Source organism: Euleptes europaea, chromosome 10 (genome assembly GCF_029931775.1).
Source record: "Euleptes europaea isolate rEulEur1 chromosome 10, rEulEur1.hap1, whole genome shotgun sequence".
Taxonomy (NCBI): Eukaryota; Metazoa; Chordata; class Lepidosauria; order Squamata; family Sphaerodactylidae; genus Euleptes; species Euleptes europaea.
In genome coordinates this window covers 40,415,989-40,433,815 of record NC_079321.1, presented here as the reverse complement: position 1 = coordinate 40,433,815, position 17,827 = coordinate 40,415,989, and the positions used below count along the sequence as shown (strand labels likewise).

The 17,827-nt window shown below is 39.1% G+C and overlaps 1 protein-coding gene across 1 annotated transcript in view; it reads left to right on the top strand.

The window, feature by feature from the left end:
- DST (dystonin) overlaps nucleotides 1-17,827 on the top strand; it is a 389,172-nt gene that overhangs the window by 203,683 nt on the left and 167,662 nt on the right. The window contains exons 31-36 of the mRNA XM_056856095.1: nucleotides 746-939; nucleotides 2,890-3,052; nucleotides 3,522-3,605; nucleotides 4,161-4,268; nucleotides 5,708-5,806; nucleotides 15,870-16,004. Of these exons, the coding sequence (XP_056712073.1) occupies nucleotides 746-939; nucleotides 2,890-3,052; nucleotides 3,522-3,605; nucleotides 4,161-4,268; nucleotides 5,708-5,806; nucleotides 15,870-16,004 (783 nt within the window). The remainder of the gene's footprint in view (nucleotides 1-745; nucleotides 940-2,889; nucleotides 3,053-3,521; nucleotides 3,606-4,160; nucleotides 4,269-5,707; nucleotides 5,807-15,869; nucleotides 16,005-17,827) is intronic.

The window sequence follows — 17,827 nt, the reverse complement described above, 5'->3', positions numbered from 1 at the left end:
ATACACCATGTACTATTTAGCTTTTAGCAGGGAAGAATTAATTAAGCTGATTATTTCATTGTTTTGCAGTAATAGAGCTGGGTGCTGACCTCTGCCTGCCTTGAACCTTGCTTCTTGCTGGCTGGAGGAGCTTTAAGGGGTTCACTTGTTCTGCCTGTATTCCCAGGGAAAAGAGCTTAAAGCTGTACACTGTCTCCCTCTCCCCCATTATTATCTGTCACATCACCAATAATATTCCAAACTGCTAGGGAAAATTAGCTGAATCAGAGATTACAATGGAAGGTCAATATGATCCATCCACCAAGGCTTTGTTTATAATTAGTTATTAGTGCTTTTGAATAGAGAGCCAGCGTGGTGTATTGGTTAAGAGTGGCGGACTCTAATCTGGAGAACCGGGTTTGATTCCCCACTCCTCCACATGAAGCCTGCTGGGTGATATTGGACCAGTCACAGTTCTCTCAGAACTCTCTCAGCCCACACAGAGGCAGGCAAAAGTAAAACACCTCTGTACCTCTCTCACCTAGAAAACCCTATGGGATTTCCATAAGTCAGCTGTGACTTGACGGCACTTTCCACCTCCCTTCTGAATATAATACAATTTTGACAGTATTTGATTCAGCATTTTTTAAATCAATAATGCTCATGTGGATGGCCTTTGTAGATAGTTAGTAATAGTAGGGCACAAGATACACGTTTATGTAGGAAACTGCCATTATGATGTCTGTTGTCATGTTTTGTTTACTAGCAATGGAGATCAGAGGTTGATGAAAAGAGGGAAGTGTTCCATGCCCTAGAAGATGAACTCCAGAAAGCCAAAGCAATCAGTGATCAGATGTTTAAAACACACAAAGAACGTGATTTGGACTTTGACTGGCACAAAGAGAAAGCTGATCAGCTAACTGAGAGGTGGCAAAATGTTCACTCTCAAATTGAAAACAGGTTTGTACTGCATTCTGTAGCACAGAGGCTACATAGGAATGATTGACATTCTCTTCATCTGTGTATGCCGCACTGCATCGCATATTGATTGACAGAAATAGCATTAGAAACAAACAAAAGTGAAACAGTACGTATACTTGATCAATTTCTGTTTAAGATGTTAGAAATAAGCTTTCAGTTGCATGGAATTCTTCAGATTATAAAAACATAACGAACATTCTTCACGTGACGAAACATGGGTCGTGAATATCATTCTTGTACACCCCTCCATGTAATTGCTAATAACTTCAGTTTTGTGAAATAGGTTTTAAAACTGCTCTTGGGAGAGCATGGGAGAAAGGAGAGGGGATGACATTTTTCTCACACTAAGCACTATAGCCAACTACAAAGCAGCATTTTCAAGGAGCGGGGACTCAGACGCTTCCTGATTTTTGCTGCTTTACTCCGAAAATCCCAGGACTTTCTCCAGGTTGAACAACAACATGCATAGCATTTTTAGAATTGGAGACAGAAAAGTGTAGCTCAAGAGAGCATCGAATCCCAGGTAAAACTCCCATGCATAAAAGACCATGGATTGGTTGTCTGAAATCTCTGTTGATTACTTGGAGTTTCCGGTTAAGAAACACAAGCAGCAGGCTGGAAAGGACCTTGATCTTACACAAAAATACTGGGCTTACAACAAAAGCAGTAAGTGTATGGGTTTTTGTCTTGTCACAGTCTGCGGTAGCTCTTCATAACCTTATTTTATGGCAAATTAAAATGCTCCTCTTGGCTTGCAATATACACATAAAGCAAACATTGTCTCTGTAGAACATCTTAATTGGCTTTGCTGACAGTTTATTGTAACACTAGGGCACCCCTAATGTAAGTGTGACAGATTTTGTGATGACTGCATTGCAGCTCGTAACTTGTAAACAGACTGTTTCCAGCAAATGTTCACCCTCCTGCTTTCCAACAGTGAATTACGCAAGCTGATACATTAAAAAAAAAACTGTCTAGTTACAGTGTTTTCTTTATCTGTTCAACTACTGTTCCTTAGTTACGTATTAATTACAACTTTGTTTTTAGTTATTGTTTCTTGCAATATTTATTTCTAAGATTTTGAAAAATTCAAGAGCTCAAAGTTCCTGTAATTTTTTTTTACTGTAGTTTATGTTACCGTTTTCTGAAATGTTTTCATAACTAGAAAAATAGCCCCCCAGAACGAAATACTCCCTTCACCCTAATGCTTTAACAGTCAAGAAAGGAGGTTACAGCAGTGTACATGAATGGGGAGGATTTTCTTTTTTTCATTTGTAACCATGGGTGAGCTCAAGAGGAATGACCATCTATAGGTCTCTCTGGAGAGCAATTATGGCTAAATATACTTGATACCAAGGCATCCATATTGGCACTTGGGAGAGAATTTCTCAACCATGCTGCTTTAAAAGAGGGATGAAAAGAAGAAAACAAATAGAAGTATGATATATCAAGTTAGGCATTAGATTTTGGATCCAGATCCAATTTTCTGTCACCAAGACAGAACTTTCTTTCCTCCCCCTCCCACTGCAGTGTCTCCATGAAATGCAATTGCTGTGGGACAGGGATCACTCAGGAACAATGTGAGGGGGATCTGCAGCAGGAAGGGCCAATAGGTAGAAATTGCCAATTTAGTCTGGATCCAACCCATATAGTTTTCTCTAAAAATAAGGAGAGATTACTGTTTAGAACTTCAGTGGGCAAGGAATGTTTGTTCTGGGGATCAAGGGAAACCATAGAAAAAGTTCATTTCTTAAAAACTGTTCCCTAGAAAAATTTTGGTTTTCTGTCTGAAACAGTTGAAACATCTGGTTTTATAAATTCTAATAAAAGGGCTAAATGGGATTTATCAGACCCATCCAAACGATGTCTTAAGATAACATAATACATGTTCTCCTTAGGATAATTTGTTCTTGCTCTCCCCTCAACCAGGTTGCGTGACTTGGAGAGTATCAATAAATCTCTGAAGTACTACAGGGATACTTACAGTGCACTGGATAGCTGGATTAAGCAAGTTGAAGAAACTCAGCAGAGATTTCAGGAAAATCCACCTCAGAACAGTAAAGCTCTGGTCAAACAGCTAAACCAGCAAAAGGTACCAGATTAAGGTCCCGTTCTGAAAGTTAAATAAATAGAATGAGTAGCTCATGTAAATGCACGCAGTCTCACTTCGGTTGATAAGGGCAGTTCCCCTTTAAATGTTTATTGTCAGTCCACCATTTTTTGATGTATACACAGAACTTGCCTAAATTAAAAAGTCCAATTTGTAAAGGTAGGCATGAGTTACTCACTAATTTATTCTCTCTCTTATGTGCAAGTGTGTACACACATACACACACTTTCTGTTGTAATGAATGTGCCCCTTTTCTGAAATGTGTGTGGGGCCAAAGCACTTTGTAGAGAGGAGTACAAGAAAAAAAAAGCTACTCTGCTCCCTCCAATACACACAAACTCAGTATGGAAGTTTGTCTTATAAATACAGGAAAATGAGCTTTTAAAACTGGAAGGAAAATTTGCTTAGGTTGGTATCTGTTACACATTGAAATTCTTTATGTATTTCATAGATGCTGGTTTCTGAAATAGAAATTAAACAAAGCAAACTGAACGAATGTCAGAAGTACTCAGAGCAGTATTCAGCTGCAGTAAAGGTAATGCTGTAACCATGCCTATTTATTCTTAATTCTTCTTGAAGCTTTGACTCCTCATGGTACTGAGCTATGGTATACACATACTGCTCCTGTAGTCTGCATGGAAGCACAGGAGTTGTAGTTTCTTCTGAGATAACACTTCACACAGAGTATCTCAGCACTGTAGCTGATATTGTTAGGATGAATTGTGCCAGCTGATCTTGAGGAATGCTTTGGTTGTGGTCTGTAACCATGTAGCCCACCCTGCCCTGAGGGTGGAAGTTTCACATGGTACTAGAGAAGCATGGAAAGAACCTGAACGAAGCCTCTCATAGACATGATCCTCTATTTACTAGAAGTGAGGGCAAGTTGGGTATTAGACACAGAATCGATCTGACTCTCCATTCCATTCCTAGCTAATGGGATGATTGACAGTGTGAGGGCTATGATAGCTGTACAACCTGCAGCCTTTTGGCTTTGCTGTAATGGAGACATAGTCTTTTGTACTGAAATGTGTCACAGTTAGTATTGTGCAACTAGCTTACAGTTCTCCTAATTTTCATGTATTTGCTACAGGATTATGAATTGCAAACAATGACTTACAGGGCCATGGTTGACTCCCAGCAAAAATCGCCCGTCAAACGCCGAAGAATGCAGAGCTGTTCTGATTTTATTATCCAAGAGGTAATGAGATGAAACTTAAAAATAAACTCTAATAGCCCACGTTCCCTTGGTGCTTTGTGACACCTTTTAAACAATGTTCATTAAATATGTTAAGTTTAAAGACACTGTATGGCAAATATATCCAGGGTAATTCCTTCTTGCCAAACACTTGTTATGTGAAGTTGCCATCAGAATTCACTCTTTCACTTCTCATTTCACTGCAGTCATCTCTTTTTAGACTTTTTGCTTATTTCAGTGCTTAACTTACACTTTCCCCGTGGCCAAGTCAAATAAATTGGATGTTGTTGCACCAAGTAGATAAGAAAAAAGAACTAGCACTTATGAATGTATCCATTCTGCCATGTCGCATGGGTTTAATTTATCCCAGTGTTCTTCTTCTAGTCCATACATTTCATATTAAGTATTTACTGGTGTGCACTTGTGGAATGGATTGTGGCCAGTGTCTGGAATTTAGAAGAAGGTCACTGCTCAGTGATAGAGTGTATGCTTTGCATGGAGAAAGCCCCATGTCGAAATCCTAGCCTTTCCATTTAAAAGATCTTTCACAGCAGGTGTTTGGAAAGCCCTTTCCCCAAGATCCATTGAGAATTTCAACCTGGGAAGAAACCATGGTTCAGTGACAAAGTGCCTGCATGCAGAAGTTGTCAGCTTCAGTCCGCAGCTAAAAGGATCAGGTAGTAGGTGGTGTGAAAGACCTCTGCCTAGTAGACCGTGCTGACCATGATAGACCAGTGTTCTGACTCACTATGAAACAGCTTCATGTGTTTATAAGGGTAGGGTTAACATGTTTTCAGGCTGTTTTCAGCAATTTTGCCCGTGTAGGGATTCACCCATCCACATTACTGCGTGTCTGCAATTTGTGGGGAGAGAGCTCTGAAGAGTTAAAAGATCCCGCAGATATGGTCTCGGGGACCACGGTCATTGCATGCAGCATAAGTTAAAATGTGGGTCTTGACAGATTGATGTTTGTTGTAGGCTCATCCATCACTGTGATAGAGATGGAGTGAATGCAAGGCTGAATATAATCATTGGTTCTAAACAGTGTAGATGAAAGACACAATATAATGATTTATGGCAAGGATGTAGCTGTAACCCTGTAGCCTCTTTGGGACCCTGAATTATGTCTCTGCTTCATGCAGAAATCTCTGCTGGGATTTAGTGGCATGCAGTACCGTATAAAGTGATTTAGGGTGAAAGTGGTTAGGAGGTTAATTCTGTGATGAATTGGTCTCTCGCCTTTAATTCCTGAAAGCATCTCCACACCTGCTACCCCCAAAGCAAGCCCACTCAGCACCCCCATTTATCACACTGACATGGTGCATTTCTAAAGCCCCCCAGTCCTTTTTCTTTCGGAATATTACTTCTTTAAAGTAATATTATTACTTTTAAAAAAAATCATGTATGGCTTTCTATTTTGCCATGTTTCCTCTTTGTTGCAGTTCATGGATTTACGGACGCGCTACACAGCTTTAGTAACCTTGATGACTCAGTACATAAAGTTTGCTGGTGACTCCCTGAAAAGGCTAGAAGAGGAAGAGGTAAGTCAACAGATGTTGGCTGGGGAACAGCAAAACAAAGCAACTAACTTAGGGCCAGGGGATAGAGGGTGGGATACAAACCGAAACATAAATAAATAAATAAAAACTTAGCTCAGATTTTAAGATTGGTGTTCACATATCTGACAGATACATAGATAATATTGGCCTACATTCTTCTTATCCTACTGTCCTTTACAGATCAAAGTGTAATGTTAAAATGTGAGCTCCTTGGTGCTGAATTCAAATGTAATAGATAGAAAATGGATTATCTGTAGTCTGCAAAAAAAATGTTCCAGAATATTGGATCATAAAAAATCGCACAGAAAAGATAAAAAAAGACTTTTATATGGTTCAGAAAGACCACGTATCCCTCTCACCTCCACAGGATGTGAACATTAGCTTACAAAATCTGAATGAGGAATTTATTTAAATTCTTTCATATCTGTAACGGTTTCTTCAACTTTCTTTAAAATATTTTAACCCCCCCCCCCCAATATTTCTTTCTGTTGCATTTGTTCTTTGTGGCAAAAGGGTGATTTACTAACTTGGTGTTCTATTAACTTTTAGAATCTCTGCTGACTTGCCTTGGCGATTTCAGTTTGCTACTTTGGGGGTTTAACGTATTATGCTCATTCTGCTAGAGGACTCATTTGTCTGATATCTGTCTTTTGCCAGTGAAGATGCTATATCAATATAGCCAGTGCAGTTTTAACTTTTCTGGAAGATTCTTTTCAGACAACCCCTAAACTGATTTTTAAATGCATCAATTTAAAAAAAAAAATCTGTTTGTGAATCTCACCTGAAGGTTTTTTGTTCAGGGAGGGAGTATTACAAATAGAAGCTTATCCTTTTTACCTAATTTTGTTCCAAATCCCAAAACAGCTTTGAAAAATTGAAAGTTTAAAGAAGTGGTTTGGGGATTCTGTAAGGACAGTTTCTGAGATTAAAAAAAAAATCAGTGCGAGTAAGTTTGCATGCAGGCTTTTCTGGAATGTGGTTTGCTCCCCCCACCCCCCTGCCGCCCCGTAAGGATGATGGTACCTTTAATATGAATTGAAAGGCTCAGTGTTTGGTTGATAAATTGCAGAAATTTGGTAAAGTAGCTGAAGATTTTGAGCTTTTGAGATGCTGTGCAACTGTGGAAAGGAAGTCACCAGACAACAGGAAAAGGAACATTGGATGCAAGTTGTCAGCTCAAAGAAACCACTAACAATAAGGCAAACAATCCAGAGAGCCTGCTGAAAGTAGAAGAATCTTGCCCTGATAATGATTTAAGTGGTTATATTAGGGTGAACAATAGTAGGGGACAAAATGTTAAAGGGAGATTTCCGCATACAAGCAACAAAATCTTGGTAGTTCCTGTGATGTTTAATACTGAACATGACAATATTGGAAAATGTTCTAAGTGTGTAAATATAAATGCAAATGAACCTCTAAATGAGAAAGAAGAGAGAGAAATAAGAAAGCAAACAAAAACATTGTGGCAGACAATGCAAGCTGCTGATGAAAGGGAACAGAATGTGAGAAAAACTCTTCACTCAAGGAGAACATAGGAAGAGATGCAAAAACAAATTCTGAGCCGGTGATGAAAAAAAATAAGCTAAGCCAGGAGATTTTCCCATGGGAATCAGACAAAATGAACTACGTGCTTGCCTTCTAGAAAAGTCACATGCTAGAAGCCTGAATAAAGATCATGGTCAAGAAAAACATTCTAACAGTGTATGCATAAAATTGGAAGAGGAAAAATGCTCTAAGCTACTGAAAGACAATAGGGAAATCAAAGAGACAGAGAAGCAAAAATTTAAACATGTACTTATGCACAGTCCTTCTGGTGAAGAGGGAAAAACGAATATGTTGCATAATGTATCTCTAGACAGCAGCAATTATAGAACAATCAAAAACCCAGAAAGTCTTTGTCCAAATGAAACAAATGTCAGAGGTCAAGGAGACATTGTTTGTTTGTGTGCTGGTTGTATGGGCATCATTTAGTCCAGAAGGAGCTAGGTAGTAAAACTACCTTTGCCTACTTTCTGTTCCAGTGTCACAGACTTTATGCCTACAAGCAGAGACTAATACAGACACCAGTAGCTGGATCCAAAGAAGAACTTGAGCCAAGTAGGAAGGCTCTCTGTTTATATAGGCATGGGTGAGGACTTTACATTCCAACAGACTTCACCATTGAGCTGTAGACCCTGTTCTGTATCTTATGCTGTTCCTAATGGGTCCTCAGGAGCAACTTTTCGGATGAAGTGGTTGGCTGCAAAAGACAAGGGAAGGAAGGAATATGCATTGTATGTCCCATTGTGTTTGACTATTGTTAAAAGAAGAGCCTTATGTTTGGCTTCTGTTCAGGAAAGAGTCTAAGCATGAATTTATATGTGGTTTCCCTGCTCCTAGTTTAATGTGTTTTTTGGGTCACTATTGCTTTTAAAAGGTCTTTCCCCAGTAATGAGCATTTCATGTTTGGCTATAGGCTCTAAAACATTCTCCTTTTGCTACTCAGACTAACCATAAAATGCTGAAGTGCTTTTTCTTGGATATCTTTTGCTGAAAAGTTATTCTATGGGTGCACTAGAAATAGCTCTTGTTCTGAATGAGTGAAAGGATTCTTCTTGAGGACTTCAGTTGGTGAACTCTTTCATCCAGCTTTCTCTTTAATGGCTGCTCACTGAAGGTGATGGTGGTGGTGGCAATAGCTCACTCTGTGTTCCTGACAATCTGTAGATGGATTTCGTAAGTATATACAATTGTATGTTTGAAAAATTGCAAGAATTCTTCAAGATTACATTATAAAAAGATAGAATCAATGATTCTTTACCTTACTTTTTTGCAGATCCTAAAAAATAAGGAGGTGTTGGTACGGGGCGAATATTCTGATCTAGAGGCACAGCAAAAGGCAGTCGTGAATGAGAACAGGAAACTTATGGAAAGAATAAATGAACTTGAGGAGATGCTGGAGGAGCTAAGGAGTCAGAAATTCCAACTGGAAGAAGAACTACCCAAAGTAAAAGGAGATGCTGAAAATGAGTTGAAGAAACAGCAGAAGACTGTGGAAGAGATAAGTCTCCAGAAAGCCAAGGCTGAGCAAGAGGCAAAGCGATATCGCTTGGAGCTAGAGGATGTTGTTAAAGAAAAAGAAGATTCAGAGCAGGAGTTGGATCGTATGAAGCAGCTCACTTTGAAAGCAGAGGCTCAAAGAAGTATAGTTGAAGAGAATCTCAGGACTTTCAGAATTCAATTAGAGGAGAGTGCCCTGGTTAGAAAGACGCTTGAAGAGCATCTAAGAAGGAAAGACACAAATCTTCATGATTTGGAACAGCAAAAGAAGGCATTAATGGATGAGCTGAAGAAGAAAACAGCTGAAGAAGAAAAGCTTATGAAGCTAATAAGAGAAATGGAACAAGACCTTGAGTTTCAAGGCAGTCTAGTGAAAAACAAACGAAGGGAAAAAGAAACTATTGAAGTAAAAAGGCAGATTACCGTAATAGGATGCTCCTTAGGGAGAGAAACACTGTTACCAGTGGGTTCAGATCTGACAGATTTTCAGAGAAATCAAGAAATAAAGAATTTAGAAGAATTCCAGCAACTGGTAGATGAGCTAACATTTACTAACAAAAAGTCTGAAAAAATTATTAAAGATTTAAAATATGAACTGAATGAGCTTGAGCTTCAGAAATTGTCCTCTGAAGAAAAGGCTCGTTTACTGAAAGAGAAACTTGATGATGCCAATAATTCTCTCAGGCGTCTCAAACTAGAGTTGGACCAGAAAGAACAGGTTGAGCAAGGATACTTGGATCAACTGAAAGAGCTTGATAGGCAGCTGCACAAAGCAGCGGGCAAGGCTGAAGAAGTGATGCAGGAAGCAGCGGATCTTAAGAAAATAAAACTGAATTATGAGGAAGAGTTGAGGATGCTTCAAAGGGAAAAGGTACAACTGAAGAGAGAGCTAGATGAGCTGATGAGAACACACACCCAGACTGAAATCATTATTCAGCAGCTGAATTCACAGCTCACTACTCTCCAGCAGGAAAAAATTGTAGCTGAACAGAGAACCATTTCATTCAGGGGAGAAGCAAGCAACCTGCAGGAGCAATTCAGAAAAATGAAGGAACAGTTGCTGCAAAAGACAAGAGAAGAAAAACAAAACCAAAGCAAGATCCAACAACTGACTGATGATTTGGCAAAAAGCAATCACTTGGTAGAGGCAATGAAACAAAAAGTTGAGGAGCTTAGCAGGCGGAATAGCGAGAGCAAAATAGTGATGAGTGAAGTGCGGTCTGAATCTGAGAAGATAATTCTTGAGAGACAAATTATTGATAGAAAGAACGATGAATTAAAAGCCCTGGTTGATAGTTTTAAAGAACAGCTGCGTGTCACAAACGAACAACTGCACAAACAGATAATCATTGAGCAAGAACATTTGGAAAAAATCAAGAGACTGGAAGGTGACTTAAGCAAAACTAAAGATTTAGCCAATGAATTTAAGCACAAGTGTGACAGACAGAATGCTTGTAACGTCAATGCTGACATGGAGGTCAGGAACCTAAGTTCCCAGATGAGTACATTAACCATGGAAATGAAGATGAGTGATCAGAAAATACAGCAGAAGCAAGCCCATATTCAAGATCTCCAAAGCAAGTTGAAGAAGCTGCAGGATGATTTCCACCAGAAGACCTTAGATGAACAGATTGCACGCAAAAAGGTGGCTCTGCTTCAGGAAGAGTCCATTAAATTTAAGCACTCTGCGGAAGAGTTTAGAAAGAAATTTGAGAAACTCTTGGAATCCCACAGCATCACTGAAAATGACATATCAGGCATAAGGCTGGAATGCATAGCTCTACAGCAAGAAAAACACATGGCTCAGGAGAACATATGCATGTACAAGGTTCAAATTGAAGATCTCCAAGACAGACTTCAGAAGTGTCGTGAGCAGCTGCAGCAAGGGAAGCATGCTGAAATGGAATATTGGCAGAAATATGGCAAGCTAGAAGAAGAACTGCAAGTCCAGAGACGTACAGTGGAGAACTTGAAGCACCAGATAGACCTGCAGAAAAGAGAGCACTGCCATCAGCTGCGCTTGTTTCAGAATGAGATCCACAATAATAACACCAGGCTGGACTTTGGGTGGAAGGGAAATGGGTATAGTTACATGGGAGATGCCTCCCGAAGAGAGTTTGACCAACTTAACCTGTGTACGAGCACCTCTCCTTTATTGAGAAGGAGGCAAATTGAAATAAGCACTGCAGGTTGTAAACCCGAGCAGCTAGTTGCAAAGAAGTTGCAAGGGGTTGCTAATGATTCCTTGCCAAGAGAGAAGCAGTTCCAGCTTTCTGGGATAACTCACTCGCAGGAAAATGGGACGAGCCAACAATCCTATGCTGAATATGTGTCACAAACAAGTACACAGCTTGAGATAACCTTTGATAAGACCAGCCCAGGCACAAGGATCTCAGAAATAGATAAACTAAGAGACAGCAAACTTCTCAGTTCCAAATATGAAGACAATTGTGAAATTGGATTAGGGAAGCACCTGCGTCCATTGGAGGTACCCTGTACATTTTGATGACATTTGATATTGCTGTTTTTAGCATTCTGTTCTTAAATGCCTTTAATGCTTTTCTTCTATGCTATTACTACATTATCGTATCTGTTGAAAACATCAAAATTCAAAACATCAAAATCGTATGCATTGATTGAAATTATATGCAATAAGCATATTTACACAGATCCAGAAATTTCTTATCAGTGTAGGTAAACAATAGATCCTCCACTCCCTAAAACACTATTTATTTAACATAATGAAGATGATATGTTTTTAGAGCAGGCAGGAAGATGAACATGTTATTTGTTCACTACCCTCCACTTTGTCCCCAGCAACTTTCCCCCAGCCTGGGATTTCCATCAAGATCAGAGGAGGATGCATTAGATAGACATTAGATGGCCAACACAAGGAAAATTCATGGGTTTCCAATGATGCTGGATAATATTATTTTAGCCCACAGATGCAACAAAATTATGCCAATTATTGCAGTGTACATGCAGGTATGAGAAACTGCTTTAAGGCTGCATTCCTAAATGAACTCACCAGGGAGTTAGTTCCATTGAATTTAAGGGGATTTGCTTTTGATTGCTTAAGTGTGTTTTCATCAGCTGAAGAAAGAAAGGAACCAGGTTGCTCATATCTGCCTGAGACACTTATATCTACTAAACGTAGCCTTTATTTGCATAATTCAAAGGAAATACTTTTTCTTTTGTATTGTGTTGAGTTCCCATGACTATGTCTGATAGTAGAGTGGCTGCCCCCTGTACCAATCATGGACAGCAGTAAAACCAGGACAGCCTGCAGACAATGTAAGGGTTTCTACATAGTTGAAGAACTCACCGGGTATGCAGAAAAATATGACTTTTTATATTAACCAAAAGTAAAAACCCCAATCACATCTGAATATGCTCCAGTAGGCCCAGAATGTTGACAGTAGTTGAGAGTCAGATGAATTTAAACAAAAGATAGGGGCTGAAGAAGAGTACATTAGCTTGTTTAAACGCTAGAGAATATATACTTCTGGAGGGGGAGGATTTGAGAGTGGGGGAGGGAATTTCCAAATTATTCCCTAATCCAGCAATTCTTCCGCTTAACCAACTTTACTGCTCAAATACATTCATACTGTCAATACAATAAAATTAGTTGATTTCTAGTGTTCATATCCTGTATTTTTCTTGGTGATAGGCTTAGTAATGTATTTTCTAAATATATGTATACATATGTATATATATATATATACACACACACAAAGTCTTTCATTGTGTCAAAAATTCATATTTACAGAGAGTGAACAGCCAGCAGTATGGCGTGCATGTCGAAGTTACTGCCTTAGATCAAGAAAATGGCAAGACTTTTGGTAATGAAGGAAGACTGCCTGAGGGATACAGATCTTCAGAAGGGTTTAGGAGTCCAGATCCTTCAAAGATGCGTTCCTTCTTAGAGGAAAAGAAAGCCAAGGAGGTTGACATGATTCCTTCTGAGTATGATAATATCAAATTTCAAGGTCTCCGACATGATGTCACTGCCAGGCAGTTGATTGAAGCCAAGCTACTAGACATGGGCACAGCTGAACAGCTGCATTCAGGGACAAAGGCCATTTCTGAGGTTCAAAAAAACCTTGACAAATTTTTAACCAAGCCTACAGCAATAGCTGGATTGTACATTGAAAGTACCAAAGACAAGATCTCATTTCCTTCCGCAGCTCAGAGAAGGATAATTGAAAAAGCGTTCGTATTAGCACTGTTAGAAGCTCAGGCAGCCACCGGCTTTATCATTGATCCTGCAACAGGGCAAAAATACTCTGTTGATGACTCAGTCGCCAAGGGGCTTGTTGATCATGAATACAAAAGCAGACTGCTTGAGGCAGAAAAAGCAGTTCTAGGATATCAGTTTTCTGGGGGAAAACTCTCTGTTTATCAGGCAATTGAAACTAGACTCCTGGAAAGGCAAAAGGGTAAAAATATTATTGAAGCCCAGATTGCAAGTGGCGGAGTTATTGATCCTGTGAGGAGTGTGCGAATTACGCCTGAGGCTGCAGTACAGCTGGGCTTGCTAAATAACACTATGCTGAATTTTTTATATGAACCTTCCAGTAATAAAAAATGTTTTCAGAATCCTAATAATAAGCAAGCCATGTATTATAAGGATTTACTGATGATGTGTTTGCTTGACATAGATAGCAAATGCTTCTTGCTTCCGGTTGGGGAGAGAAAAATAACCACCCCATGTGCAGAAAAAATGCATAAAATATCTGTAGTAGATGTTAAAACCGGAACTGAAATGACCTCACATGAGGCTTATAAAAAGGCCCTGATAGATAAAAGTACTTACCTAGAGCTTTCTGGGCAGGAATTCCAGTGGAAAGAATCCACGTGCTTTGATTCCCAAGGAAACTCTTATCTTCTACTGACGGATATGAAAACTGGAATGCAGTTTAATATTGATGAAGCGTTAGGTCAGGGCAAAATCGACAGGACGCTGGTCAGTAAATATAAGGATGGGCAAATCACAGCCAGCGAGCTTGGTGATGCTTTACTAAGCAATTCCAAGCCATGTAAAGACGTGAATAGCCCCATTGCTGGTGTCTGGTTGTCTGAGACAAACGAGAGAATGCCTCTTCTAAAAGCCGCTCGCAAAAACCTGCTGGATAGGACGACAGCACTAAGGTGCCTTGAAGCTCAGGCTAGTACTGGCGGCATCATTGATCCTTGCACTGGAAAGAAATATAGTGTGGCAGAGGCCTTGCAGAGGGAGCTAATTGATGAAGCATTTGCCAAGCACACTCAGCAGTGTGAACTGGCCTTCACTGGCATTATCCATCCCGTGACCAAGAGTATTATGTCAGCAACTGAAGCAATGAATAATAATGTCCTAGACAAGGAAATGGGTGCTCGGTGTCTAGAGTACCAACATTTGACTGGCGGGCTGATAGATCCAAAATCCCATTCTAAATTGTCGATGGAAGATGCTATTAAGAATGGCATTGTTGATGCTATCACTGCTACGAAGATGAAAGATGACAAATTCTACTTAAAAATCATTATGTGTCCCAAGACAAAAAAGAAACTGACATATAAAGAAGCCTTACAAAGAGCTGTGTTTGACTGCCACACTGGGTTACGATTATTAGAGGTAGCTGATCCAGTTACTTCAGGGATTTCTAGCCTTTATTTTGCCTCAAAGTAATAATTTAACAGTAGACTGTAATACTTAACAGCCCCATCCAGAAACTACACAGGTCGTAGAAACTATTCTCCCTGGCATGTTTATATGTGAAGGTGAGAAGTAAGGCCGATTTCGAAACAAAGCAAAGTGCTATGATTTTATTTTGTGAATAGGTTTCTGTATATACCAGAATTAGTGCTGATCCTTGTCTGTAACTGTTGTATGACTGTCATAAGGATGGGACATTGATGTGCTTAAACTTTGATTGCTCCTGGTTTGTATAAACAATATCAGCTGTTTTACTATGTTAAAAATACTGGGATCATTGGGATAATAGTGTGTGAGTATACTTTTTGGGGGGCATTCCAACTGATCTTTAACCATCTTCAAAAGTAAAGCAATGTGTTTTAATTGCATAGATACTAACAAATATGATATAATGTGCTTCAACCAAACAAGGGACATACTTCTTTCAAAATTAAAAAGGGAACTAAGCCACGAAAGTAACTCTCCTTTTAAAATAAGTAGGATGTAAGAGTACTTACATTTGTGCATGAGCACAAATGAACCTGCAAAATGTCTACACTAATAACCTGAATAAAGTTATATAAAAGGATATTTATTTGCGAGGGCAAAGGTTAGAGTGCTTTTGCCCAAGGATTTTAAAGCTACATGCATTTAAGATTCTCAGTTATGGTAGAGACTTCAGAGATGAGGAATGCCCCTGTTAACATGACTACTGTTTTCTAACTGTTTTTCCATTTCTTCGTCTTATTTTTTATGGTTTTAAAAATTGAAAACTGAAAATATAGAGTTGACTATAAAATCGTCAAAGCATGGTAGTTCTCTGGGGGTTTCTTCAGTGACTTTTGAATGAAAAACTTGTAAACATGCTATATTGGCTTCAGAGCGTCTGAGTGTTTTATGGTTGATGTTCGGATCTTCTTCAGTAGCATGCTAGCTGGGGTTGGCCATACTTCTAAAGAAGGTTGCTGATAAATGTTCTCCATGCCAACGCTTGTTTCAGTTTGCTTTTCTGGGAGGTTTCCGTCATGTGAATTCAATCAGCAGTGTAAATGAATGTGTAAATATGTACTATAAAGGCTGTTTTGATCTCTGCAAACATTTTAATGAATCAGTTTGGTTAATACTTCCTAGTTGCTATGATTTTTAAAAAATTATCCTGCATAATGAGAATTACGTAATCATAGATTACGGTACAGTAGAATGGAGCCACTGTAAATCTTGCATCTTTGGCCATAGTATGCTTGACAATGTGATTTTTTCTTGTATAGCTATAGTTTCATGCCACAGCCATTTTAATATATATATATTTTTACAATGCACATTTATCAGAAATCAATGGAAGAAGAAAAGAAAGAACATGTTGAGAAGGCTGTGGAGTTAATGAAATGGGTCTCAAATATCACCAAGAGTCTCAGCAAAGGTGAAGGAGAAATGCCCGAAAAAGCAGATTTTCTTAAAAAACAGGTATTAAAATAACGTGAGAGAAGATAGCACCAATTCCATTAGCCTATGTTGTTTACACCTTGTTCTTTGTGTCTGCTAAAGAGCCAGAAGTGATTCTTTCATCCATAGCAGCAAGTTTTGAAAGCCCCATGACACTGAAGCCCTGCATTGAATCCAGCAAAAGTGTGTTGATTGTTTCAAAATAAACACGACCTTTTTGATTTACATTTATTTGTTGCTTTTCTGAAAGACTACATGCAAAGCAACATCGAAGGAAAAAAGTAACAACATATATTTATTTATTTGATTTCTAGGCTGCCCTTTCCCAGCAGAAGCCAGGCTCAGAGCGATTAACATCTCTCTAAAACAATGTAGAGCCTTTATATATCACATAGAATTTAACCATAAAAACCCTAGCACCTTAACGTATTACAACATCAACACTGTAGCAGGAAAGTAATTACATCATTATAATAGCAATAAACAGTACAACAACACAACAGCACAGCACAGTACATCCAGGCAGAGAAATCAGGGGAGGAGGGGAAGGAAGAGGCCAGCTAGATATGTCTAGTATGGATGATACTCTCTCTTGCCTTCTCCCCAGGTATGTTAGAAGAGCAAGGGTGCCTTTTCCTGCTCTGCACATCATTCCTGCTCCACCTCTGGCACTGTTGGACATCCACAGAACATTTGAATAGTCATGTGTACATGTAAAATCCAGTGTCTGCGATCCGTTCATGCAGCGTTTCCTGGATCTTGGTGGGAAATCGATCACACAGCTTGGGCTTACATGATTTCAATTTTAAGCATTTAGATTATGTCCAGTTTTTCTATCTGTGTGGATCTTGAATGCAGGGCAGGCAATGCTGGTAGATGGGATGGAAAGGGGCACTTTCTGTCCTCAACAGCATGTAGGAAAAGATAAGAGCACATAGTTCCTCTGGGAGATAGAGGGTGTGTTTTTAGTATTGACTCTGATTTTCATGAGGGTACTCACACAAATGGTCTATTTACATGAACGGTGCAACGTTGAAGAAATACAAAAACATAAGAAGGTTTTGTGAGCAGGGATATGAAAGTTGGTGCTTAATGGAGCATATGCCAGTGAGTTGAACTCAATGTTTCCCTTCCACTAAATGTAGAACCTTATTTTCTGCTGGAAGAAAAGCTGCTTCTCCAGTGGAAAATTCTTCACTTAGCAGAAGGGAACCGTTGGATCCAAACCTGTGTTTCCTGCTCCAATACTATTGTTCACATAATTTTTCATGCTGAGTGGTTTACTTACCAGCACATTTCAATATTCTGGCAGTTCTTACTGTTTAAATAATAATAAAATTCTACTATTTTGTAGGACCTACTGTCTCATACTGCACCGGAAATACTAGTTTCCCAAATCAAGTTCCTAAAAGAACTAGTAGGATATACGAATTTAAAATTGTTACCTTCAGGAAGCGCATGGTGTTTTCCCCCTCAAAAATTTGACTCAAGTGCATTTTTATCCAACCCTTCTTCCAATGAGTGCAGGAATAAGAAACAGAGTGGCCCTTTTTTTGAAGACAGTATGTAAAACACCTATTTTAACAGTGTAGCTTCCCAGGGTGAAAGGGAGAGATGGATATACCTGCTACAGCTTATAACGGTGATACAGTGTACTAACCTACATCATGGCAATTCAGTGCCATCATCAGACTTATCTCTTTCAATGAATGAGAGAATTGCACTTTGACTGCAAAAGATCTATGTATTATACTTCAGACATATAAGTTCCCTACTGCACTCCACAGAGAAAGCCACAGTGTCTCCTTGAACTTCTAGACTAAAATGGGCAATCAGTGCCTGTA